We start from the raw sequence: 27,551 nt of genomic DNA, 5'->3' as shown, positions 1-27,551 counted from the left end.
CATTAAGGAACAGATACAGGCAGTCAAGGCACAATCAGAAAGGAAAAAGCGATAGGTGGGAGGCTACTTCTACAAGAGGCTTTTTAAAGACTGGCTATTTTTAAAACCTCATTTAGATACCTTTTATGGAATAACCTGCCTGTCTCCATTCTCTAGCCAACACAGCTGTGTTGAGGGGTGACTTACTTCAAGTGATAATAACAATGTGCTTCTATAATTAAACTTGCCAGCCAGTAGCCACCTTTCATCATGGTCCTCTGATAAGTGTCTCATCTCTGAGTTGGCCTGTTCTGCTTTTGGCTGATCCACTTATGAAGCCAAGTGTGAAATGCCGGTGTTTCCATTTGGAAATTAAAACATTCACCTTTTTTTTTTTCCTTTCTTCTTTTTATTTTTTTTAATTTTCTCAGTATCTTAAGTGAGAAAAAGATACAATTTTTGTACAGCTATAGTGGTAGTTCACACTAGGTGGGTTTTGTTTTGTTTTGTTTTTTAAGAACTGTTTTTTAACTGCACTTCCCAAGAGGTACCAATTTTTGCAGTCTTCCAGCAAGAATTATGTCAGTGTCTGGGCTTTGTTATTAAGCACATAAGCATTTTTTTTTTTAGATCTAGGAATGGTATCAAACTAAAAATGTCTGGAAAAGTGAATTTTAAAAATGCTAACATTAAACCAAACTATTATAAAGAGAAGCAAACTTAAGATTCCAAATCTCTAACCTGTTTAATACAGCTTTAGTGACTCACAAATTTATTTTTAACAAATTCTCTCCCTTCTACTGCTGAAGTATTTCACCTGGTATCTGACCTGGTTTAACAACAGAGTAGCAGCATGTGGGAGCCTCATTGGAATACAAATGCAAGGGAACGATGGGCCTGTTCAGAAGGGGGCCAGCTATACCATTGGGAATCAGAGGCTCTTAAACAGCTTAGCAAAATCAGCCTGGCAGATCTGCAGTCTGGCCAGCAGCACTCCTTTGAGCACACAGACATGAGAAGAGTTTGGAAGCCTGCCTACAGTTTTTATTGGCAGTGCCATGAGTTGATCTGTCAACCTGTAATGAAAATTGGACTATCTCTTGTCATTGACTTCATATTGTCACGTGCCAGCTGCCCCTGTAAGGTGCAGGGTTCCCTCAAGTCTAGAATATGCACAAGTAGTACAGTGCAAAGTACTAAAGCGAATCGAGTCTTGGGGAATGCTTCACCCCTATGCAGCACAACAGAGGAACTCTAGTCTCAAGCTGGTTTTGCTCAGACTTAAATTGGACTTCTAGTTCAGTAAGGAAGTCCTCAAACTGAAGGTTGTCTGGACTGTGAAGATGGGAGCTGTAGGTATACCAGCAATGGGATTATCTAGGATTACAAAGTCTTTCTAGTGAATCATGAAGGGCATGAGAATCTCTGATCTGTAGGGCTAGGTATGATCATGATCTTGCTTGAAGGAAACCTTCATCCTCATAATAGAAAGAGGCAGCTTTCTCTCCCCAGGAGAGCTCCTCAGGAGGCACAGCTGCTCACATGAGTGCCTGGCAGAAAGCTGGGAGTTCCTACGTGGTCTTCTGATGAAACTGCTTTTTTCCTCAATTACCCCTAATGGCAGTACCAGAGTGAGTTAAATCAAAGAATGAGAATGTTTCTAGCTGATCTGATTTCAAAGCTGCTGCTGCTGCTGCTAAGCAAAACCCCAACCCAACCTCATGTTGAGGTGTTACGTTGATTGTGTTCTCTTTAGCCTCTTTGCTTTTTTGAGAAAAGCAGTACAGGTAATATTTAAAAATGTGCTTTAAAGTAAAAGTGTTATTATGTGTATCCCTCACTGTTGTGAGTAAATGTTAACACTCGCTGCTCTTTGCTTTTCCCAGCCTATTGACTTTGAGACCAACAGGATGTTTGTACTTACTGTAGCTGCGGAAAATCAAGTGCCTCTGGCTAAGGGGATTCAACATCCTCCTCAGTCAACAGCAACTGTGTCTATCACTGTCATTGATGTGAATGAGAGCCCATATTTTGTTCCAAACCCTAAGCATGTACGTCAAGAAGAAGGGCTACTTGCTGGTAGTGTGTTGACAACTTTCACGGCGCAAGACCCAGACCGTTACATGCAGCAAACCTCTCTAAGGTCTGTACAAACATTTTGCAGTTATTTCACAACTGGAGTTATATCTGTGTTATAGATTGGATGAGGAGCAAAGAGACTGCACATGAAATGACTGCTTTTACCACAGCACACAGATATACCAGTACCTTCTGTAGCTTTTGTGCAGCTCTCTTTAAAGGGATTTTTGGCTGTAGAGAAGGTGACCTGACCAGCATTCGTAGATGTGTAAACTGGGTCATCATTTAAGGCTAAATCCCACTTTATTTTAGAATTTTAGAATGAATTTACACACCTGTGTTAAAGTATATATGGCATCCCAGCAAATTCAGTCAGAGCAGATGTGCTTGTGTGAACTAAGAGCATTTGCAATTTAAATCAATCAGTAATTTTTGACACAACAGCAAAACCATGTCAGATTGTTGACCAGATTTTAATTTCTTCTCATTTATTCTACAGCAGTACAAAGTGCTGTTGTCCATCTGTGAACTTTTGTACTGATAGCTATGATGATAATTTGATCATAATTTGTCAGATGTTTAACACTGTGCTAAATGAGAGGGATGAAGAGGATAAAACATGGAAATCTTAAAACATGCTTTCACATCCGTCATTTAAAACATGGTCATTGATTGCAAAGCTAAGGCACAGCAACTAGCCTTGGGCCAGAACTCAGGTTCCTAGCTTATCCAACAGCTTTTCTAGCTCCTGGGGAGGAAACTCCAGAATTTACTTTCTGTCCTGCTTTTCAAAATCAAGGTTCTTACAGTTTTATTTTCTCTTAATTTTGGCTTGCTGCTGACACTTTGCCCATTTCTGGACATAACCATGACAGACACGAGAGCATGAGAACTTAAGGGTATATGCATTTTTAATGGCCTAAGATAGCTTACCTTTGACAAATGTCAAAGGGCAAATTTATCAGATAGAAGGATGATTTTGAAAGACAGTCTTCTTTCAAATTAAGATGAGCGTGCAGTAAAACCAGGGCCTCTAAAAAAATTAAGTAAGTGATATTGGAAGTGCTAGAATAACACCAGTTAGTGCTACTCTAGTACTCTTTATCCATTTTTACCTCTCTCCTGCCTGCAGAGCTCTGATAAGTTAGTATGAACAGCTCTGTAGGTATAGAACAAGCAAGAGGAATCCTTAATGAAATACTTCAATTGAGTCTGAAAATGAATGTTATATAGTTTGCTGTAATTATATGATTTATTCCAGTTACATGACAACTTACATGGCAGGGCACTTCAAGAATCTAAATGCAGGACTGTTTGTAATAGGTGTTTTCAAGAATTTTAGTGAAAAGGCTTAATAAATGGAAATTTTTGAAATATTGTCTCCAAATTCCAAAAATGTGTCTAGAATACAAATTAAAATACCGATATTGTCTTTGTTGTCAATATTTACGATGGCAAATAAATAACGCATCTTGTGATCAAATACACAGGTACTCAAAACTTTCAGATCCTGCAAACTGGCTGAAAATTGACCCTGTTAATGGACAAATAACTACTACAGCTGTTTTGGACAGAGAATCAATATATGTGCAAAACAATATGTATAATGCAACATTTCTTGCTTCTGATAATGGTATGTATCAACATTGTATATGTTTTCAGAAAGCTTTCTTCTGTGTGTTTAAAATGACATTCCATTTCAGCAGGGCAGAAAACAAGATATGCTTAGAATACATCCAGTTGGAAGTCTGTATTAGTATCAGACTTTGTATATTTTCCAGCTACTCAGGAAATGGGCTGAAAAATAATTTTGTAAGTTTGGATAAAGGCACTGGCTTAGTTACATTAGCCAAGTTTACAGAAAACTGAAAAAACCTACACAGGAATGCAGTAGTCTTGAGTGCACAGCATAAGTGGATTTTATGGGGAGTAATGTGTTGAGGGAGGGTTATTTTTATTTTTCCACATTCAGACTACAGCAGTGCGGAGGGAGAAGTGTCTTGTCATTATCATTTTATTAATGACAGCTAACAGTCTCTGCTCAGAAACTTGTCCTTTGAGTTTGGCTAGAATGTTGTACTGTTCATAGCTGATAGCAGAAAGACGGCAGATGTAATTAGGAGCGTTCTCACATTAGAAGGGAAAAATTGAAACACTGGGACTATTTACATTGGAGAGAAGACAAATGGTAAAATTTTGCAAACTGATGCAGTATAACAAAGCTAGATCAACTACTTCTATCCTTTTGGCTCTGTTCTGGAGAACAAAATTAAATGGAACTGGAAGATTATGGTGAGGTGGGGGTGGAATGAGAACCACTGCTAATTACACTGAGAAATTCAGTGCCACACGTTCACATAAATGTGTGACTTTAACAAGGTTTACAGAAGCATCACATACTTGATATGGATAGCAAGAACGTCTAGAAGTAGCATGCTGCAAGCCAGTATTAGAAATAATTTAAATAGCACACTTGTGGTAAAGGATGGATGTACGTCTTCGAAGCTACAGAATAATTTCTACAGAGGATAAACAGTCCCAATTCTGCAACTTTTTCTCTGATGTGGACTGTCTCTGGAGAGAAACTGGCTGTCTAGTCAGTAAAGTAGTTGAGTCCCTGATCTCTGGATCTGCAGTTAGCTGCTGATTTTTGCTAAGTAGGCTAATTTTTCTGAGGACAGAAGTAAGAATTTGAGTGTTAGCAGGAGCAGTGACAGCATTAGATTGCCTTGGTAAAGACAGAATCCCAAAACTAATGTGAACGCATGGACATGGTAATTGAAAAGTGTTGGTATAGCTTCAGTTAAGAAACTTTCCAATTGGAAACGGGCTCAATACACTTTTGTTTTCTTTAAGGAATACCCCCGATGAGCGGAACTGGCACACTTCAGATATACCTGCTGGACATCAATGATAATGCCCCTCAAGTGAATCCGAAAGAAGCCACGACTTGTGAAACACTACAGCCTAACGCTATTAACATCACTGCTGTAGACCCTGACATAGATCCAAATGCAGGCCCATTTGCCTTTGAGCTGCCTGACACACCTGCTAGTATTAAGAGGAATTGGACTATTGTTCGAATTAGTGGTAATTAACGTTTTAGAAGTCTTAATAAAATTTTTTAAAGAAATTATTGTATATGCTTTTCTGTATTTTACTTTGGTGTTACTTTGCAACATACCTGAATTTGGCTAATATGAATAGGAAAGCACCTTAGTGTAAGTTCTTTAAAGAACAAGAAATTTTAAGAAAGAAAAGATGTTCACAGTAATAAATAAGACTGTTATCCTGAGTATTGTGTAGTGGATTGAACAATAAGTTAATTCAGAGCTCAGAGATGAGCCATTTTTGCCAACACTCATTTAAGCCCACATGAGCAGTACATTACATTTTAACAAATGCCTTATTTTCACACACAGGTGATCACGCCCAGCTCTCTTTAAGGATCAGGTTCCTGGAGGCTGGTATCTACGATGTGCCCATAGTAATTACAGATTCTGGAAATCCACATGCATCTAGCACTTCTGTGCTGAAAGTGAAAGTTTGCCAATGTGACATAAATGGAGACTGCACTGATGTTGACCGAATGGTTGGCGCAGGACTGGGCACTGGTGCCATCATTGCAATTCTGCTTTGTATCATCATCTTGCTCAGTGAGTAGATAAATCTCTTGGTCTTAACTCTTTTGATTTCCAAGTACCATATTATGTTTTAGTCCCATGTACCTTGACAAAGATGGGGGAGTGATAAAAAACTCAAGTCCAAGGATTGTTGCTCCTTAATTTAATGTTTTGGACAAGTATGAAAACTTCCTGATGATAAAGGATTAGGAGTCTGAGAGACAGATCAAGTCAAGTCCTACAGTGGGTCTGTGAAAGAGGTTTTTCCATCTATGCCCATGGGTAGTTGTTATGTTACATCAGTGAGTGACCAGGATGAAGATGTGATTAGTCCCCCTACCTCTCGACTCACTTGTGCTGCTGGTCCTGTGTGGGTTGATGCCACAAACAGCAAGTAACAGTGCCTTTAAGGAGTGCTCTGGTGTTACTACTGTTGTGCTTTAGATTAATATAAGTAGGCTGTTTGATGATTTTGGAAAGTAATACATCACCGTTCTTCACATAAGGCCCGAGAAGCAGGAAGTCATGCAGGTTTAAAGCGGGGTATTTGTGTTTAAGTATTAGATAAAGCTGTGCTAGTATTTTATTTTGTCAAAGTGTCTTCAGGAAGGGAAATGACTAAACATCATGACTAAGTGTCTGTCCAGTGTAGTAAATTAGATGCTAGCTCTCCTACACATTATGGTTAACTGATTTCTGCCTGTGGTGGAACACAAGGAGGGGATTAATCTGCTCAGAGTATGCTGTGCACCAGTCCAGAACATACAAAATGATGGAAAGGGGTAATTCCAACGGAAAAAAAAAAACTTGAGCGTGGCTAAACCCATGGCTGTACACAAACACAGTACAATTATTTTCCTGATGGGAGACACTCTTAAAGTGTTAGGTATTGAATTAACAGAGCCGTATTGAAACTGTCAAATACTTTTAAGATACTCTTCTTCTGTTGACATTCTGGATACATTGGAATTTCGTTCCATGAAGGTGGTTGTAATTGGAAACACATCTGTTGTTTTAGAAATTTATTTACTCCCATTTATTCTATTCTGTTTCTAATTCAGTTTTCTTTAACAAGCTTTAGTTTGTAAACAACAGTATAATTTGAAATTGTTGAGATTAAAGGTACCTTGACTCCTTTTGATTCTAATCATAAATCTAAACTTGGACAGCAGTATGGTCTGTTCTCGCGGACTACTGAGCTGTATGACAAAGTGACCTAAGCTTGGTAATGTTCAAACCTAAGAATTACTTAAACTGTTTAGATTTCTGTACATTCTTGGGACATAGCAGAAAAAATAGCAAATCTCTTCAAATCCTTGCCACTACGGGGAGATTCCCTTCTGAATCCAGTGGTTCATGAAGCTTGGTCTTTCTTACTACTTTTCATGACCAGTTTATTTTGCAGATGTGGGATGGATTTGTGACTTACGACCTTCAATATATGATTGATTTCCAAATCAAATTGCCTATAGTAGACTCAGTTTAAACATCTCTTGCTTAAGCTGCCTTCTGTGAAGTTTGCTTTTTAACAAAAAGACTCATCCAGAACAGTCAAAGCCAACTTTCTTGGCTTTTTTGCTCTTTTTCTGTTTTTAAATCTTGGTGTTAAATTTGTACAATTTTCTGTGACTGTACTTCAGAATCAAAATACAGTTTTGTGTCTTCCCTTTTTGCAATGTAGTTTTAGTTTTAATGTTTGTGGTATGGATGAAACGCCGTGATAAAGAGCGTCAGGCAAAGCAGCTCTTGATTGATCCAGAAGATGATGTGAGAGACAACATTCTGAAATACGATGAAGAAGGTGGTGGAGAAGAAGATCAGGTGAGGAATGATTAATGTTTTTTATGTATAGATTTGTACTTCACTCTGCACTTCATCTGTTTTGTTTCCACTGACGCATTGTGATAGGTAGCTAATTTTTGCTTTAAATACTGAAAGGGATGAGTAATGTTTCAAAATCTGAAATATAACGTTACTTTCTCATGTTGTTTTTTGCAGTTCCAGAAATACCAGTTGCTTGCCTTTTGGATGAGATGTAAACTTAGCATCTTGTCCACTTAACGCTCAATACATTCTGACCATATTCCAACTATAAGGCTGTTGTATTTAAATGAAAATTAACATCCACTCTCATTGCAGTCAGTAAACCTTCTTCCCTCTTTGTCTGAGATCGTGTTGTACAGAATCACCAGTGCAGAGTGCCTAATCTAGTCTGTTCCAAATATGACCCTCTTTTAGTGCTGGGTGAACGCCTTTCTAGATATGCAGTGATGTTGGCTATTGACAGATTGGGCACTACTGGGATTTCAGCTTTGAAAGTATTTATGTTTCAAGTAGCTGTCAGGACACATCTGTGTTTATTCAGATACCTTTCCAGGCAGGTGCCATATGCATTTACTCTCACGTCACCTCTGCTTGAACCACTGCTGATATGTCAGAGGACTAGGAGTGATGTGTATATGCTAAGAATAGCTTACTTTTCCCTCTATCCTCAAGTTAGTGAAATTCCAAGCAGAGCGATTTCTTTCCTTCAGGGAAGGTTTATTTAGTGCTTTATGAACATGACAAACAGTAGATTTATGCACATTATTAGCAGTAGAAGTAAGTGCAATAATTACGAAGGGAACAGTGCATATAATAGAGCCTAAGAAATTTTCCAGTAAAAAGCCTTGAAAAATTAAGTTAAATTCTTCCATACATCTCCAGTCACAGTCATCTGGCACTTGAGTTATCTGAAAAGGTCTCCCTTCACTGGTACAGCCATTTATAGCTTTCGTCTGCTCGTTTGTTTGTTTGTCTGAAATTTGTGTTCCCCTTAATAATTTCCATGCTTCCTGCATTTCCCCAAGTACTGTTCCTACTTCCTGGCTTTTCTGCATAACTTTCTTTTTAAGCAGTTTGCAAAGGAAACTTCCATTTATGCAGTTTTGGAAAATTGCTTATGTAACTAAACAAATTGAAGACAACCCTTTGAGTCCCTATCTGTATTGCAGTTGTTTGTACACAGATAGTTTGAGTATGAGAACCGCATCCTGTTTGTGCATCTGTGATTGCACAGCAGAGGTACAAGCTTAAGAAACATCAAGAAAACTCAGTCTTGTGAGAACTAATTTTTCAGTTCACATATCCCCAGCTCATGTTCACCCACAATTCTCTGGAGGATCTGTTCAGCAATTTTCGCGTGGTTTTGATTTTTAATTATTGTCCTCACAACCCTCAGGACAGTTAGTAAGGTTCTTGGAGCATATATTGTTCATTGGGAAGTCACAGGTGATGCTAGAGTAGCATTGGGAAAGGTTGTGCTGCAAATCAGAAACTTCAAAAATTGTTGTAACAGCATGCAACGAGATTAAAGTATTTAATAGCTGAGAAATGGTGCTGAGGGCTCTCCTGTGTCCATCTGCGTGCCTCTCCAGTGAAAGTGCTGTCTTTGTCAGAGGTACAGATGGGGTAGTTTGGGAAGAGGTAACATTGTGTGAGTGTTGCAGAGATCAGCAGGGTTTAAACCATCTGTAAGCGCAGCCTTTCACCAACAGTGAATGAGCACAATGCGTGCAAAAACTGTCAGTGGGTGGAATAGCAGTAAAGGGGTAAGAAATGTGAAATTAGGATCAGTTTCACAGTGAGAAGAGGAAGCACCTAGACACAGGTTTAAAGGTTTTATAGAAAATTGAATTATTTTTAGCCACAAAAACCCTGCTTACTTTCTTAAGACAGATTTTAAGGCCGCTATTGCATTAATTGTCTTAGCTGCCAGCCACATAGTTCAGGTACTCTGGTCCCTTTCCTGACCCATTGAGCAGTTGACCACAGTGTCTGAGGGTCTAAAAGGTCTTTATACACTCCAACTGTAACAAACATTGCAGGAAAAGAAAATAAAAGGTCATGCAAAGTATAGTTAGCTTTTATAACCACTTCCGTAGCAAGTTTTAGACCACTCTGTTGGCAAAAAGGGGGTAGGTTCTCCCACATCTCCAATGTTAGGAATTTGTCCCTGTCCAGAATGGGTGAATAGAGAGCACAAAATTTTCATGTAGACACTTAATTACAGAGGATGATGGAAATAAGCTCTGTCTTGTTTTTAAGGGATATTATTTTACTTTATTTTGGTTTGACATTTTATATAATAAAATCTAATTTCTGCCTGTGCTTAACTAGATGATAATAGCTCCTGGGATCATTTGGGTTTGGTTCTCTCATTTCCCCCCTCACATCCTGTGCCCAGGGGAAAGAGGGAGCATTGTATTTGCTATTTTATGTGAGATTTAAGAACCTGGAGTTACAAGCTTTTTAAATGTCCCAGCAAGTTCCCTGGAAGTAGTAATCTAATTTTTTAGAATCACTGCTTAGCAAAAAACTGTATGAGGAAAGCTGCATGCAGAACATTGTGGCAATAGGCATTGGTCGTAAAGATCTTTGCATTTTTGTCAGAGTTAAGGCATTAAAGTTTTGTCAAAGTTAGTGTTCTAAAAAACCATGAGACTGCCATAAAAAAATCTATTTTCGGAATGAGACCTCATAGGGTAAAACTGCCACTGTTCTATTAAAATCAAGTAAAATTATTTCATGTCAACCTAGCATCCACAAGTCATCGGCAAATGACAGAGGAAAATGCTGTACGTCAATATTAACTTTTTATGGTGCACTCTCCCCAAAACCATCAGGATTGATTGAACAAGCAGCTTCGGTAGAAGGCAGCGCCCAAGGTGACTCGTAAACACAGAACCGTCCAACCAAGGATGCATCTCATGCTGGAAAATAAAAGCAGATGCTCAACGCTTCATGTAAATCTCAGTGAAAACAATATTTTTAAAGCTTCAGATATTTTCATAATCTGTACCTTTTAAAATTACTTACGTCTCTTTATAGCAAGCAAATTACTTAAGCCTTTTAAAAATCTTTTCTGGATGAATACTTGAAGATTTACCTTGTGTGGCCTCATATTTTTCTCGTTTGTCCCAGATGTTTAGGTGACCTGAAGATATGCCTGGTAGGGCTTGAAGACAAATGATAGAACTTAGGATTCTGCATCCTGAACCAAACTGTTTTTAGACTTGTGGTTTTGCTCTTGTAGTAATTTATTTATTTAAGAGGGTTTATTTATTTATTTGGGAGCTGTGTGGTTGGGTTTCTTAGCTGTCACAGAAGCCCCAGAAACTCCTAAAGCATGGCAGACATGTTCCTTTCAATCTCTTTTTGTCTCCTGCAATGAATTTGATGAGTTCCAAATTCCAGCTGGTTCCTCTGAGCTACAGCTCAGGAAGGTGGGATTCCTTGGCTTGTTTTTGGGGTTTTTTTCTCCTAGAATTTCCAAGGAATTATGATGTGAAGTCTGTCATAAAAGAGCAGTTTATTCCAGACAGACTGAATGCTTGTAAAGAAAATTGAGGTTCTTGAATGATTCATCGTCTTCCTCTAGCCTGACATGATGTACATGGGATCGTGTGATCTCTACACCAATTGAGAAAAATGCTTTTAATTCCCTAAGCCATAAAAGCTCTTAAGTTGTGGGTCATAACTGAAGTCAGCGTGGTCCCCACTGAACAACATTGTCAACAACGGAAATGCTCTGGACCATTTTCACCTAAACTTCTGTTTCTCAGAAATGTGGGCTAAAAAACTGTCTCTGAAAGCTGTACAGCACTCCAGTCATTCCAGGCAGAAACATTTTTTCTGGTGTCAGGAAAGATCACTGTAGTAGTAGAAGCTGGGTATTCCAAGATAGAAACTCTGTGATTATTCTCAAGATTTTGTTGAATATTTTCTAGTTTTAACAGTTTGACTCCCTGACTTACAGGAGCTGGGCCATGAGAAGCTTTGAGTCAGCATCATTCCACAGAAATCAGTGGGACTGGTCTGGTTACTGGTTTGGGGAGGGAAGTGAGTGTTGTTGGCTTTTTGTTTTCCGTTGGGTTTGTTTTTCTTTTTTAATTCCATCTGAATGTTTAACCTGGCAGTTGGCAGGGGGTGAGAACACAGTACAGTTTGCTATATTCTGAAATAGATGTTCCTAGTTTAGGTACAGATTATGAAGCTGATAGTGACTGTCTTGATTACTAATGGACTGTATAATCTAAAGCTTGTAGTTGTTTCGCACACGGGAGGTGTGAGATAGAAATGACGAATATTCTCCCCCGACGTGTTGTGCTCTCAACCTGTAACACTACTGTCAGTTCTAAATACCAAAACCGTGTGTTATCTGCGTGTTAAAGCACTTAGCGCACGTCTGCAGCATAGTTCACGCATATAGCAGATCACAGCCCATAAGCATCACTAATTTGTTTTTATCACATATCTCAGGCCATTTGTGTGATTTTCATTGAGGCAGTGGGTGCTCAACTGGGATACATGCAGCATATGTCAACCTGATAACTGTGATACATTTTTTTCCATTTAATTGCTTTTGTATACATCTCATTGCGCAAGATGATCCTCTCATCTTCTTTGAGCCCATTTCTATAGTGTTTTCTGAATTTTACTAGTACTTGCTCATGCAGGTGGTCTAGTTAAAGCAAGTTGCCTGAGCAACTGGTATGTGTTGAAAGTATTGCAGATCAGCTGTTTTGAACCTGTATTTTAATCTTGCCCTCAGATCTCTTCAGCAGAACAGTTTATTCAGAGCATTAGTCTTTGTAAGGATTCTGCTTGTTCCTTCCTACATCACCTTTTCTTACAAGCATATTCAGACATTAGTCACTCACTTGCTTTTTGTCATGTTTTATTCTACATTTATACAGAGAAAGAAAATAGTAGCATTTATTTTAAAGTGATAATAGCATGAAAAATAAAAACACAATGGTTTGGTTTTATGTGCACAGGATCTAAATTCCAAACACAAATTGCTCCTTTGTAGAAAGGGTAGCTTTGCTCCAGCATTTGTGTCATGGATAAAAATGAATTGAATAATCCTGTGGAGTTTTTTTTCCTTATTGTCATAACTTTCTGTATGCCTACATTTTAAGATTACAGTGGTATTGTGTGCTGGGTCTTGTCATAACCTCTGTTGGAAACATGACAATGATCCTTACCTACTCAATGACTTTCTAAATCTATTTGATTATATTTTATTTTCACCACCCTGAGTGGTATTCAGATAATTTACTCTCACTTTCTACTCTTTATTTTGCATTGCATTAAGATTGAAACATATTTTGTTTAGAAATTTTAATGATAATGAATGAAATAACTGTTAAGATATCCCTAGGAATATACAGGATTGTAATTACATGGTGGTTATTTTGGGGATTGTGTTTGCTTACTAAGACATTAACTTCAGTTTTTTTGAATGAGTGACTCATGCAGTGCTCCTGTGGAGGAATTACTGTCATTCCTTGGTGAATGTTTATCTCATCATACGAAAAGTAATGGTTCCATCATTCCATTACAAAATTGTTTTGTGTTTTATTTTATCCTATCTAAAACCTATGCCCGTTACTGTCTTTTATCTGCAGCTTGAGTTTAGCTTTCACCTTTTTTATTACTAAAAGAGATAAGCTAGCTTCTTGGTTATCTTAAAAATGATTAACTTGTAATACTCCAGATGCATCTATAATAAAAACAAATAGGAAAAGCAGTATGGCAGTAAGTAATCAAAAAGTGAGTGGCAACTAAAGAGTAACTGTTAGCACAGGCACTTTAACTAGCTTCTCACCTGCAGCCTACATCTAGCCACTCCTCTGTGCTCTGCTTTTTTGGAGACTCGTTATTTCAGCAGATGTAGGGTTTAGGACGAGTTGGAGCGTTTTGCAGAACTCAGGCAATATTTTGTGTGCAAATTTCTCATCGTTTTTTAGGTTGATGTTTCAGGGTAGAATGGTAAGGTATAGCAGGACTTGTTTTTACTTTTTTCTTGTTTTTAAAGACCTTGGCAGGTGGGAACATTCAGCTGTGTAAAATATTTCTTCCCTTGCGTCCCCATCCCTTTTCTCTATTGGAGTAGACAATAACTGTCTTTGGAACACAAAGGCAAAGCAGAATGGGTTTTATCCATAGGTACTTCAAGTCACAATTTGCTCTGTGCTCTTAAGCCAACAATAAAATTGGTTTTACACCAAGGCACTGTGCTGTAAAAGGGGTGGATGAAATGCAAACTTCTGCCAGTGCTGCTTTACATGGCTCTTGGACCACTGCAGCTGATTTTGTTTGGTGAATGACACTTCCAGCTCTCACCGTCAAATTAAGTGATCTGGTGACAATTTAATTGAGTCTTTCTTGCATGGGGATAGATCTGAACTCGCATATTTCTTTGCAAAGGCTGCATCCTTTGAAAATGAGAAACAGATGTAGTGTTTTTGTGATATCAGTCATATATCCAGGCCTTTATTCATGCATATCCAAAGCTTTAGTTCTGTACAAGGTAAAAAAACTGAAGTCATCCCTAAAAGTGTATAACAGTCTAATGAATGGTCAGGAAATATACTGAGAGTGCGGAGATAACAGAGACGCTACGTTCATAAATCATTAATGAGTATCTCAGGTTGCATGTACTAGGATGTATCACTGTTAGTGTTAGAGAAAACAGTAGTGGAAAGCTCAATTTAGATACAATATATTCCAATATTTTCAAAGTTTTTCTATCTGGAAAAGAATCGGACCTGTTTATGCATAGCAATTTATAGTTTTAGTAAGGTGCAGTTTGGTTTTGTTGTTTGCAGTTCTGCTTTATAATACTCCATAGAAAATTTTTTACCGTTGAAGTTTTTGCCAAGAACTTAAGTAAATCTTCTATAATGCAAACACAACCAGAACAGCTAATCCAGGAGGAAAAAAAAAATAGCTTTATAAAACTAAAAGCTTCTCAAAAAACTCTGTTTCCTGGCCTATCCCCTCTTCTTTTTTCTTTTTTTTTTCCTTCTAGGGATTGTAACTGCCAGAAAGCAAAGTACTTTTAAAAAAATCTCTCCTACTGCTATAAGTGACTGCTATATGAGGAATTATTACAAAGTTGTTTAAGGGAAGAGATTTTGAAGGCTGTGTTATCTTGTTTTTCTGTAAATCAGTGATTACTGGGGAATATAAAATGGCCTTTTTATCTATTCTGGATATTACATTTATTCAAGTTGAGATACGTTCTGTGCTTCCAGTTGCTGTCTAGATGTTGTTAAATAAGTGCTTTGGGGGGTTTTGGACCCTTCTGCCTACACATCTGGTAAGGTGGTTAGTTTGTAGGGCTTGGCTAGCTGGTTTTGACACTTAGCACCATCTCACTGGGATCACACATTTCAGGAATGTGAGGGGGGAGCTAGTAATGGTCTTTGCTTAAAGCTGTCTAGAACTAAGTGAATAGCTTAAGTCAGTTAAATCAGCTCAGAGAAGAGGGGATTGGTGGGGTTTTTTTGAGGTTGTTAAATTTCACAAGATGCAACTTCTGATGAAATACCCTTTTAGTACATCACAACTTTATTTTCTTTCTCAAAACAAAAGCAAATCAAAACCAGAAGTTTTTTCTGCTTCAATATAGGTGTCAGAATTTTTTTCAGCAAGAGCAAACGGTGATGCAGGAACCAGAGACAGAAGTTCTGGTGGTAATATCAGGAGAGTTAACTATAAAGCATTAAGGTTGTCATCTCTTTAACCACCAGTTATCTATTTATAAACAAGGGGAAAGACAAGGCATCATTCACCTTGCTTCACTTTGATCCCTGTCATAGAATGGGAGGTTTCAGTTTCCCTGTTGCTGTAGACTTGTACAATCAGACTAGTCTAAATTTCTGATTTCTGAAGGCCTGATTTTTTTGCTCGATGCAAAATGGGAGCAAACTTAATATGTTTTGGCAACCTTCCAACAGAGGAAAAACTAATACTAGATTCTCTCTTCAATCAACAATCTAAGCTTATCCAGAAGTTTGAAGAATAAAAACTCAGACCCTTTGTTTGGGTTTGCTTAAATCCAAACTGAAGGAGGGGAAAGAGATATTTGTTCTAGAATTGCTGGAGTTAGGGCTAAACAGCAAAATAAGTAAATAAATACCTCTGACAAAAATTGGCAGCCAATGAATTAGATGCTCATAGCTTTTGCTCAAGTATGTTTCCAATGGATAGCATAGTCTTGTTTCCTCATTACTCTGTAGAAGATTTCAAGTCTGAACAGTTTACGTGGAAAAAGACTGGAGCAAAAACAAGACACTGTTGACTTGTGGCCCTGAAATTAAGAGTGAAAACAATGACCCAGAATTTTGCTCCAAGCTGGCTGTCCCAACTTACCCCGGCATGTCTTGTTCTCTCTCTGATGTGCCGTGGTTTGCCATTTAGCTGACACTTCTGCAGTTAACTGTCTTAAACTCTGCTTGAGACTAACCTTACAGTCTGTTCAGGAGCTTTGAGAGATACACAAAACGTTTTCCCATTTTTCTAGGCGTGCATGCAGCATTGAGTTAAGAGATGGAATTTCAGCACCCTTGAACAGCTTACGCCCTGGCTCTTTAAAACATTTTTCTTTCTTTGACTTTGCAGTAATGGAGTAGAGTTGACTTCAGACAGAATGTTGAAACAGCTGGAGTCATTGCATGGTGCTGTGTTTTTACGGCACTGAGGCAGTTTGGGGAGATGGTGGATGACTTGCCATACCTGACTGATGTACAGTTAGTATTGATTTTAATGATACGAGAGATTTGAGAGTCTGTGGTAATAAGCACAATGGATCTTCTCTTCCTGTCCAGACACTAATAGAGCTGCAAAATAAATTTCCTCTGATAGAAGGCTAGATGGCAGTGTCATAAATTACCCTAGAAAAGAAAACCAAAGTGGGAGTCCACATAAGGACACATTCTGCAGTGCTGTTGCCTTGTGGATGGCAATCTTTACTGTCTCTTTAGCTCCAGAGCCTGGAGATGTCTCACACTATACATACACACAAGAGGATGTCCTTAGATGAGAAGATACTAGACTGATTGACTTGATCGATTCTGCATTTCTGTATGGCCACTAATCAGAAAAAAGTGTGCATATGCGAGACCGTGGAGAAAACATTTTATCTTTATAAAACTGAAGTGACCAGAGAGGCTCTCCTGTTTTTAATATTTTATTATTTAGTCATACCCGTTTGAATTCTGCCATAATGAAATGCATAGTATTAAAAAAAAAAAATCAGTGTTTTTCATTTCTCCCTGTTGGGGTTTTCCACCTTTATCTTTTGGGTGGGTATGAAAAGCAAGCCTGTGTTACATATTTATAAATGCTAAAAAATACATTCTTCTCTATTTAATAGGATTTTCTGGTATCATGTCTCTAAAATATTTATTTTAAGTAATACAAATGGAAAGGGTAACAAGTTCTGTTCTGTTTACTTTTTTTCCAATTCATACTGCTTCGTGGAGATCACTTATTTTTCTGTTTGGTACATGAAGAACCAAAGGGTAGAAGTTACAGCTCTGCCCCAAGGAACTTGTAATCTAATTAAAGCATATGAAACTGCATTCTCAGATCTCAGTGGAGCTGATCCACCTCTTTTGACTATATATTTGTGTACAGGCAGCTGAGGGCCCGAGTACCAAATTAGAAGGCGTGGTGGATTTGATAGTCAGTTACAGTTCTCCCAGCAAAGTACCTTCTCTGCTGTCAATAGACCTCTTCTCTTGAAAAGTTTAGTTTGGGGATCACAGTAGGTAATACCCTCAGAAAGGACCTGCATCCCATGAGGTGACAGCAGAAGTAAATGCTTGCATTCTTTCCTTTAAAAGCCAGTTAGGAACCAATGAGGATGCAATTGTCTGCACAGCCAGCTTCCAGCAAGTTGAGATTATAAATAAGATTTTTACCAGAACAACCCTGTTGAAAAATGGAGACTGATGATAAAGAAGCTTATTTAGGATGCTCCTTAACTACTTGGGTTATCTGTGGGTCAGGATATCTGGCATATAGAGTTGGCATGAGCCCCAGTCTCCTGGTAGTTTGTGAATGGCTTTAGTTTAAGCCTTTAAGCCCAGGTCTTTATTCTGCATTTTTACCAGTGCCTCGTGCAAAGGTAATCCTAGAGCATGACTCCTTTCTAGACACGATGGCAGTGAGGTGAATCACAATGCCGAAATGCATCATACTATGCAAATAGTATTCAGGCATATCTATCTTAAATGCATAAACATTAATCTAATTAAAATTTTAATATACATACATATTGCTTATTGGAATTCATAGTGCTATGCTAGCTTCATCAGTCTGCCAGAGTTTGAAACTGCGGCATCAAGTACTTAATGAACAGATCCACAAGTAATCTCTAGAAAGTGCTTAGAATTAAGGCCAAATCTGAGGAGCTTTGTACTTCTTATGACATTTTTCCCCATTTGGCTTTCATATTATGGAAGCCGTATGAAATCAGCGAGGAGTCTTAAATTCATTCTTTGAAGGTATTATAAAACACTGCAGAGCAGTGCTCTTGCCTCTTTCTCAGAATGAGAATGTCTGGCATTTATTTGCTTAGAAAAACAAGAGTTGGATTTGGCATCTTTGCTCTATGCAGTAAATCATTACTAGGCAAAGTGTTTAGTCTTTTAATAGTACTACTCAAATCCTTGCTTCTCAATGGAAAACTTGTGAGAAGCTCTACAAATCTGATGGAATAGAATCAAAACAGTAGATTCAGGGAGTATAAATCAAATAACATCCTGTTGGTATGCAAATAACAATGTTATTGACTTATTCTCAGTAAGCTTTACAATCCTGAAAACAGAACTTACGGAGAAGTGATACTCTGCATTTTCCCTTTTTTCCTCCTCACGTTTATCCCTGACAGATATTGTTTGAAATTCTCCTAACGTACTGTCTTGGTTTCATATTTTGCAGGATTATGACTTGAGCCAGCTCCAGCAGCCTGACACTGTGGAACCAGATGCCATCAAACCTGTTGGAATCAGACGTCTTGATGAAAGGCCAATCCATGCAGAACCTCAGTATCCAGTCAGATCAGCTGCTCCTCATCCTGGGGACATTGGGGACTTCATTAATGAGGTAAAGGAGAGAAAAAGTTTCCTTCTAAGATCTGATAAGCTTTTCTATTTTACAAAAATTGTATTAAATTGTATTTTACTTGAGTAGCTGTTATGTTTGAACATAGTAACTTTTTAAAACTTATTTGGACAATTAAAATTGTCTTGCTTGATAGAATTAAGTATGTTCTTTTAAAGTGGAGACAAATTTAATTAACTCATTCAAACAGAAAGGGAAGATATATCAATTAACTTCTGTATGTTTGTATTAATTACATTCATAATACGTTATCAGCTGCAACCACAGTATCTCCAAGCAGGATTATTCTATGGGTTCCACGTAATAAATAGACTAACAGAATTATAGTTTAGGCTAAATTCATTTACTAATTCACAGTAATTTAATAATGGAAGAAGTTCATTTTAATTTTCCTCATACATTACCCTTTGAATCCAGATAATAGTGGAAATTCAGTACCTTCAGTAAGACCAAAAGAATTCCATCAAATGCGATTAGCAAGCAGGGCAGCTAAATTAAATGTTATGCAAGTGCTTTTAATACTTGTCTTGTCATAGAGCTTTAGAAGTCTTTACATGATCTTTGATTCTTCAGTCTATAAACATATTTGTTAGTAATATTCAGATTATAACCGATTATTCACAGTTCTGGAAGAAATGTTCCAACAAATATTCGTTTCATTATTTCTGTCACTGGCCAGTCTTAAATCATTGACTTTGTGGAACTTGAGATAGAATGTTTGCTGGTTATAGGAAAACAAATACTAATCCAAAATTTGCCACTTAGAAGTAAGCTATATTCTGTGGATGAATAGTGGTAGTTAATTATTTTCTCTAATTTTCTCGTATCTTCCTTGGCAATTAGAGCTGGACAAGTATTGCAGAGCATTGCAGAACTGTTTTTGCAAGCGTGTTTATTCTTCTTTGTGTTAAAGAAAAGTGAGGCTACTATACTAAAACATCTTTTGTGTTAGCAAGATGCAGAAAATTGAGTTTGCTCCTTTTAAGGTATACAGAAATACAATTGTAAGAAAATCTACAGGGAGGGGACTAGCAGGAAACAGAAATCTTCTCAAAAGACATTGTATTTTAAGAGGCTGCAGGTTTGGGGAAGAGCTTTATTAGAAAGAGATGTCTCAACAAAGAGGATTTTTGAATGCCTTGCACTTTCTAAATATTACAGTTGTAATTGGCTTCTGGAAAATGGTGGAAACATGGAACAATAAAAGGCCCTTATTGTTGGCCAAGGCAGTGTGCACACAACTTCCTTTTACTTCCTCATCTTCTTCCAGACAGAATTTCCCATCCTGTTCTCACACAGCTGTGACCAGACACTGCCCACCTGGTCAGGAAGAACCCATGAATGAATGTGGTTCTCCTGGAAAGCCAGAAAGGGCCCAGAGTTTATCCAGCCCCCTACAGCTTTCAAATTACTTAGCAAGCTGTTCTTGCAATACTATTTTTCAGTAGGTTGTCACTTTTCAAGATTATAGCATCAATGTGTACACATGGAGCTGTAGAAACAGTAGGTCCTGTCTTGATTTAACCCAATATGTTTATATCGCAGTACAGAGGAACGTGGAGTCTATACTGTGATACAGTGGAGTCTTACTGCTGCCTGTTGTGTTAGATCAATACTTCCCTTTATGCTTCCCCTTGCCATCCACCAGGAGAGAAAGCTTCTCCCAGCTGTTCATACACAGTAAAATAATGTCAGTAATGTTATTGACTCTGAAATAAAATTAACCTTGGAAATATATATGAATTTAAAGAAAACATGGCAGTTTTCTTGTCTGCAAGTTGGCTCAGAATTAATTATATCCTCTGATTGAAAGGAACAATATAAGGTAGTTTCTATGCTTCAAGCATTATATATTTCTTTTTTTCATAAGGTATTTCTTAGAATTTCAATGCATCGTTTTACCACTGGGCATTCCACCGAACCCCTTCTCTAGCAGGTAGTAGCCACCCGAAGGATGTCCATGCTCTGTCTGTTGCCAGGGGTCTAAGCAAAATGGAGATTTTTATTTCTCAAAAATAGTTTAATCTTAATTTGTTATTTTGCATTAAAATTTCCCATAGAAAATGTGATTCAAAAAGTCCACTCTGGGGGGGAAATATCAGTCTTTCACAGTAGTACTCACTAATACAGTTGAAATTCCAAACTATCAGTGTCCAGAGCATAAACATTCAAACTGCACAGGTTTTCAGACTCTTTTCAGAGAATTCTACCTGCAGTCCTGGCAAGATTATACCCAAACAAATTGGTAAGTTCCTCTCAGTTTTTCTTGGAGTAAATGGCAGAAATATCTTGGGTAAAACCCATACAAGACATGGGTAGTCTAGTTAGGGTAGTTCATACAGAAGATAGAGTGAGTTGTGAAAACAACATAGTTCCTATCTCTTTGCATCCAGCTTCAGAATCATTAGGCAAAGAACTTAATTTCACTCTAACTACAAGTCATACTTTTTCCTGTAACCACCTTAAAACTAGCCCAGTCACTAGCTGAGCAGGGAGAGGCTGCCTTTGAGTTGTCAGTACCTCAGTAGCAAAGTCTGCGTTACCGCATTGATTTGAAAAGACGCAACGCTCTCAGAGATCAGTCTGGTCTTTTGGAGGACTTGGCCCTATTCCCAGAGGCGCTGATCAACGTGATCCTTTGGCATGCTGGCCCGTGCACGGGAATTAATTTAGTCTGTTGAATGCTCACCAGCACCTCAGACACAGAGCCAGCATTGTTCAGATTAGCCTCCGAATTACTCCCACTTCTGACAAAAAAGAACTATAGGTCACTGATTTCAGATATTGAAGGGTTTAGCTACCATCACTGAGCAAACATGGGGTGTTTTTTATTTCTTCCTTTTATTACAGAGAAGAAACAAAAAGTGAAAAATACCTAGTGGGTCATTGTGTTTCTTTCCTTTTGGCAGTACTCTGTTTCTTCTGGTATATTGTTTTCTAGCTGTCATCAGTTATATTAAATCTGCTTCACTCAATGAGACATACATAACTATGAGTATTTTGTAGTGTTCTAACGACTTCTCAGTTGAAAAACAAGTTACAAGTATGATAAAAACTTCAAATGTTTTTATAACACTTATAAAGTTGAGATAACACACACAGAGCTATGAACTTTCTAAAATAAGCAAGTTCCAGAGGTGCCTTATAATCAAAATATGCTTTGCAGGCATAAGCTAAATGACCTCGGGGACTTTCTTGTTTTGTCTGTTTCAATGGATAGATGAATCTCTAATTTAAGGAGAGAAGGAAAAAAACACCTTCTCTTCCAGTTCAGTGTACAAACAAGTCAGTGGAATAAGTCATGTGTTATTAAGAATCCTCTGTAGACCTTGTTTTCAATTTTGAGCATTTTAAAACATAACCTGCGGAGTGTGGAACATAATTAACACTGAGAATAGTCAGGATTTGTGGAACAGTATAAATTAGGCCTGTTTGAAGTAACTTTGTTAATCCTGTTTTCAGGAACCACATATGCTGTCCCTAGTAATCTTAAACAAATAATATTGTGGTGGAGAGTTTGTGACTTAAGAATATATTTCTAATCGGTAGGTAACATAGCCTGAGGTAAATTAAATTTAGATTACAGACTAAAGGTCTCATCCCATGAGAACATGGAGCACCCTCAATTCATTCTTAGTAAGTGGTTATTGATACAGAGCACCTCCAAGCAGGATAGGGTCCCCTCGATGTTTTCTCTTTTCAAGTAAAATAATCCAGATTTAAACAATTTTTCATATTTCCCTGCAAGGCTCTGTTCTTTCTTTCCTCCTTATCAAAAGTCTGCTGAATCTGATTAAATAGTAGGATTAATGAAAATAAGTGTTAGATTTTGTAATGTTTCATGTTAGTTCAAGTTGTTGAGGGTTTGCTTTCCCTTGATTTGAGAACAATTTAGAATGCTACACATGCTAAGGAAAAGCATAACTAAAGGTTACTGTTGTTCCTCAGTGAAGGCACTGTAGTTTCTCCTCTTCTGCCCCTTATCTCTTCCTTACTGAAAGTAGCCACGACATAGATAAAAGAAGAGGAAAAAAGTGAGATTACTACTCAGTCTGTCCTAGTCTGAAGGTGACATTTGTATTGCCATGGCTCTTCTGTGACTGCTGATTGTGCATTGGTGGTGTAGCAAATGCAAGGAAATGTGACTCAGTTTGCTATCTTGCAGCAAGATCACCTGGTCTCAAGTATGTGCCCCAGCAATTCTGTTGTTGAATAAGCTTCACTACCTAGTGAAAACTTTGGGTTTTCAGATCAGGAAACTGTAAACCAAATAACTCTTTAGCAGCTCTGCTGCTCTAAGATTCTTGAACACATCTGGGGAAAACTGAGATCTCTTCGGAAGTGGTTGACAATACCATAGCAGCAAAATCAGTAGAAGCAGTTCTTGGCAGCTGTTTGTTGCCTTTTCAGTTGTGCCAATAGAGCAGGATGTGGTACCACTCACTGAAAGAAAGGGTTGGCATAATAAGCAGAAAAGGTGGCAATATTGAAACCAAAGGGAGCTTCGTAAGCCAATTTCACCGCCAAAGCTGACATCCAGTAACTACAGTTTTGGACATGCTGTAGAACCCAACAGCAAAGGGAAGAAAAGCGCTGGGTAGGTTCAGAGGATATGCTTAGCAGAGGGTAAAGTGAAAAAAAAAATGTAGTGGTTTTTTGTCATTTGAGTATGTAACTAGCCACACAAATATAGCAGAAAACCTGGCTGTCATTTGAAGAGTTAGAGACTAAACTTAGTCATTACCCTATGAATCGGAGGAATTTTTAACTAGAAGATAGGTGCAAATGCCAGTATAACTTGGGCTGTGCTGTTGAGTCAGTAGCTCCATAACATGACCTACAGCTGTATTCTCTGAACGGAATAGATTGCACAGTAAGCACAACCTTTGAAACAGCGAATTTGTTAGTGAGATGTTATCTGGCAAGTCAGTAGCTCAAAACCAGTTTTCTTTCTAAATGCTATCATGATACCAGGATCCAATTGCAAAAAATGCAACTTCCCCTTTGGAAAAAAAGACAGAAAGAGCTGCCTGCTGCCTTCATGTGGATGACTGATACATATCAGAATTTCTGCAGTGATGTAGGAAAATGTTTTCTTCACTGATTTTTTAGTAAATTAATATCCCATGGTTAGCTGGCTGTTGCTACGATAGAACTGCAGGGAAATACCATTTCTTCTCCAAGTCAGCTTTCTAAATGACTTTCAGACACTGATACCTTGGATTCATACCTCAGCACTCCTTAAGCTCCAGTGGTATTTATTCTCCTTCCCTGTCACCTGGGTTTGAAAAGCATGGGTGTCTGTCATCCCAAGCAGTCTCAAGGGAAGATGTAAATACTGTAAGGCCAGTGACTGCCTAAGTAGCAAAGTTGCATTTCTGCTTCAGCAGCAGAAATTAAGAGAAAGCCTTAGAACTGTTTCCAGCTTTGAAGCTGAATAAGGAAAGTCTTCCAACACTTGCTGTTGCCTTTTTGGAATCTGAAATCTTTTGTCCTTATTATGGCCATGAGGAAGGAAAAGTCCAAAGAGAAAGATAACAACCATCACCAATTATTCTTATCAGATAATTCAAAATTGTGCTTCTGATGCAGACTATTAATAACCTGCTTGAAGTTGTTGTACTGTATGAAACGATCACTTGAAGTCCAAAAGGTGTTCTTGATTAGAGGTCATTAGTTTGATAAATACACTGAGCCCTTCCACTGCTGTTATGCAAAATTATTTCAGGTATATTTGGCACATTTCTGAATGATTTTAGATAGGCAATAAAGAACCATGATTCTCTTCTACCTTATCAGTGCCATATGCTTTAACTGATGAGTTTAGCTATATACATATTTTGAGAAGAAAAAAATCAACATCCATTTCCATTATGTCATATTTAGAATAAACACAATTGAGAGTAAAACATACTTTTCTAAAACCAGAATATGTTAGATAATTCGAAGAAGGCACACTGAATCCTCAAAATAATTGGAGTATAGTAAAGTGATTCTTTAAATAAATAAACATTAAAAATTTAAAATAGAACCAGCACAAATAGCACTGGTTAAAATTAATAGCGAGCAATTAAAAATCTTAGCTCAGCCTTATAGAATTCTAGAAGATGTATTATCCCTTGTCAGTGGCTGCCAGGGGAGATCCTATTCAGAGTGGAAGATCTTGAAAAAGCATTGCTAATCCTGTGGAAGAAGCTGCAAGGTTGAAAAATCCAAAACACAAGAAGGCTTTTTAACTTCAGGCTTCAGCCCGTAAATCTTCAGCTTGTAAATCTTCCCAGGATAAGCACAGAGCAATCATCTCATATTCTAAAATTAAACTTACTGTTAGGTTTGGACCTGTGTAGAAAACAGGGAGGGCAGAGACTTTTCTCTGGAGGAAGTGTGGTTCTTTCCCTGCTTTCCTCTTGTCAATTTGTTTTGGTTTTAGTTTGGGTTGTTCAGCTCTAGAAAGTAGAAATTTAAAATTACTGAAGACCCAATATTTGTGTGTTGATAACTTGAATACTTTGAAATAAGGAAACAAAAATTGTTATAATCATGTATTTAGTTTTGATGTCATTATGCGTGTGTTTTCTGAAGAGCAAGTGGAATCTTACGGGTGGTTATGGCAAAGCACATAAGGCTTAAGCCAACACATTGTCTTTTTCTCACAGCAGCCTACAGAAGTACATGAATTTTACAGAACTAAATACTACTTTTGGCACACACAAGTGGACTGCAGGCCAGCAATGTCAGTGGATATATTATTGGCCATGAGAGATGGCCGTTGAAGTGAATCTTTGCAAACATGCCTGTTTCTTCTTCCCTGTCTGTTTAACCGGTCCCGTATTGCTCATGCTGCAGATCATGAGCTGTGTAGCTCTGAAACTCTGTATTTATTAGCATTGGTCCTAGTGCCGTGACATTCTCTTAAAGTTTTGTTAGAGCTGTGTGTGCAGCTACATCCAAAAAGTCCAGTGCTGCAATGCTGGAAGCCTGGCCACTGTAAAAAGAATTGAAATAAGTTCTTGCTGGAGTTACAAAAACACGGACCCTGTTTTGAATTGGATTGCAGAAAAGCAAGAACTTGGTTTTCTCAAGTGGTAGTTGATAGATAACTGCTCTGTGATACTCCAGTTAAGTTTTGCCTCTCACATACAGAACTGTTACCTGTTTTTTCTCCCTCTCCTTCCTGCAGGGACTTAAAGCAGCCGACAATGACCCTACAGCTCCACCATATGACTCCCTCTTAGTCTTTGACTATGAAGGAAGTGGCTCCACTGCTGGATCCTTGAGCTCTCTTAACTCCTCAAGTAGTGGTGGTGAGCAAGACTATGACTACCTAAATGACTGGGGCCCACGTTTCAAGAAACTTGCTGACATGTACGGTGGAGGTGATGACTGAACTTCAAAGTGAACTTTGTTTTTGGACAAGTACAAACATTTCAACTGATATTCCCCAAAAGCATACAGAAGCTAGGCTTTAACTTTGTAGTCTACTAGCACAAGTGCTTGCTGAAGGCTTTGGCTTAGGCTGCAAACCAATTTGGGCTCCGTGGAATATCAGTGATCCAATGCTGTTTGGAAAAAAATGTTGAGCTCAGTTACACTTGAATTTTACAGTACAGAAGCACTGGGATTTTATGTGCCTTTTTGTACCTTTTTCAGATCAGAATTAGTTTTATGTTTAAGGCTTTAATGGTACTGATTTATGAAATGATGCATTAAAGAGACAAAATATGTTGGGGTGGGGAGGAGTAAGGTGAAACACAGTATGCTTCAACATGCTTTTGTTACATCGCATTGCTTTTATTAAAATAAGGTGGTTAAAAATAAACAAAAAAAAATCCTCATGGGACAATTTTATTATCTGGGAGAGAAGACCATGAGGTGGAACAATGTACATTACTTCTAGTTTTAGATGTTAGGGGATTTTTTTTCACTAAAATTCTAAAACTTATGCAGCTGGTTGCAAATAAAGGGAGTTTTCATATCACCAGTTTGTAGCAGAATTGATTTTTTTTTTTCTTATGCTAGAATGTTAGACACATTTTGGTCTTAATCCATGTACACTTTTCTTTTTTCTTTTTTTTAATTTCTAGTATTTTTTTCCCACTTCACTGTAAAAAATGGTATGTGTACATAATGTTTTATTGGCATAGTCTGTGGAGAAGTGCAGAAACTTCAGAACATGTGTATGTATTATTTGGACTATGGATTCAGGTTTTTGCATGTTTATATCTTTCGTTATGGATAAAGTATTTACAAAACAGGTTGCAAACAAGTGACATTGATTCAATTGTTGAACTGTAGTTAGAGTACTCAGTATTTTTTTTATTTTTTATTTTTATTTTCTTTTGTTTGGGGAGGGAGAAAAGTTCTTAGCACAAAAGTTTTACATAATTTGTACCAAAAAAAGGGGGGGAGGGGAGTTGGCCTGATACTGGTGGCACGAGTAAATATACCGTATGTTTTGGGGGCGGGGAGGGGAGGGGGAAGGAGCTTTGAAACTGGAGAGACTTCTGAGAACAGCTTTGCCTCTGTATTGTGTACCAGAATATGAATGATACACCTCTGACCCCAACGTTCTGAATAAAATGCTAATTTTGGATCTGGTGCTTGCTTTGGCTTTTTTAATGTCCTACCTGGACAGCCCTGACTATGGTAAATAAAAGTACACAAAGTGCGTTTGAGTTTTGTGAGAAGTTATGTGCGCTTCTTCAGCATTTGGTACTGCTGTACTGAAAATAAGCTACACATAGAATTGGGCACAGATTTGGAAGGCGATTTCCCAGGTGAAAGCAAAAAGATCTCTGCCATTTCTGGGAACTCAAAATTTTCAATTCAATGGCTGGCTCTTTGGTTTAATGTACATTACCTGGATAGCAGAGTGTGCATCGTGTTTGGCTCATTTCTAGACTGACAGTT

The 27,551-nt window shown here is 37.9% G+C and overlaps 1 protein-coding gene across 1 annotated transcript in view; it reads left to right on the top strand.

Moving 5' to 3' along the window:
* Nucleotides 1-27,234, top strand: part of CDH2 (cadherin 2, type 1, N-cadherin (neuronal)) — a 40,787-nt gene extending 13,553 nt beyond the window's left edge. The window contains exons 9-15 of the mRNA XM_010184222.1: nt 1,866-2,122; nt 3,549-3,691; nt 4,915-5,148; nt 5,481-5,714; nt 7,363-7,502; nt 18,459-18,623; nt 25,822-27,234. Coding sequence (XP_010182524.1) covers nt 1,866-2,122; nt 3,549-3,691; nt 4,915-5,148; nt 5,481-5,714; nt 7,363-7,502; nt 18,459-18,623; nt 25,822-26,028 — 1,380 coding nt within the window. The 3' untranslated portion in view covers nt 26,029-27,234. The remainder of the gene's footprint in view (nt 1-1,865; nt 2,123-3,548; nt 3,692-4,914; nt 5,149-5,480; nt 5,715-7,362; nt 7,503-18,458; nt 18,624-25,821) is intronic.
* The last annotated feature ends 317 nt before the right edge of the window (nt 27,235-27,551 follow it).

This window comes from Mesitornis unicolor, unplaced genomic scaffold, assembly GCF_000695765.1.
Source record: "Mesitornis unicolor isolate BGI_N332 unplaced genomic scaffold, ASM69576v1 scaffold14685, whole genome shotgun sequence".
Taxonomy (NCBI): domain Eukaryota; kingdom Metazoa; phylum Chordata; class Aves; order Mesitornithiformes; family Mesitornithidae; genus Mesitornis; species Mesitornis unicolor.
Note: the sequence above shows the minus strand (reverse complement) of the source record. Positions and strands in the feature narration are given on the sequence as shown.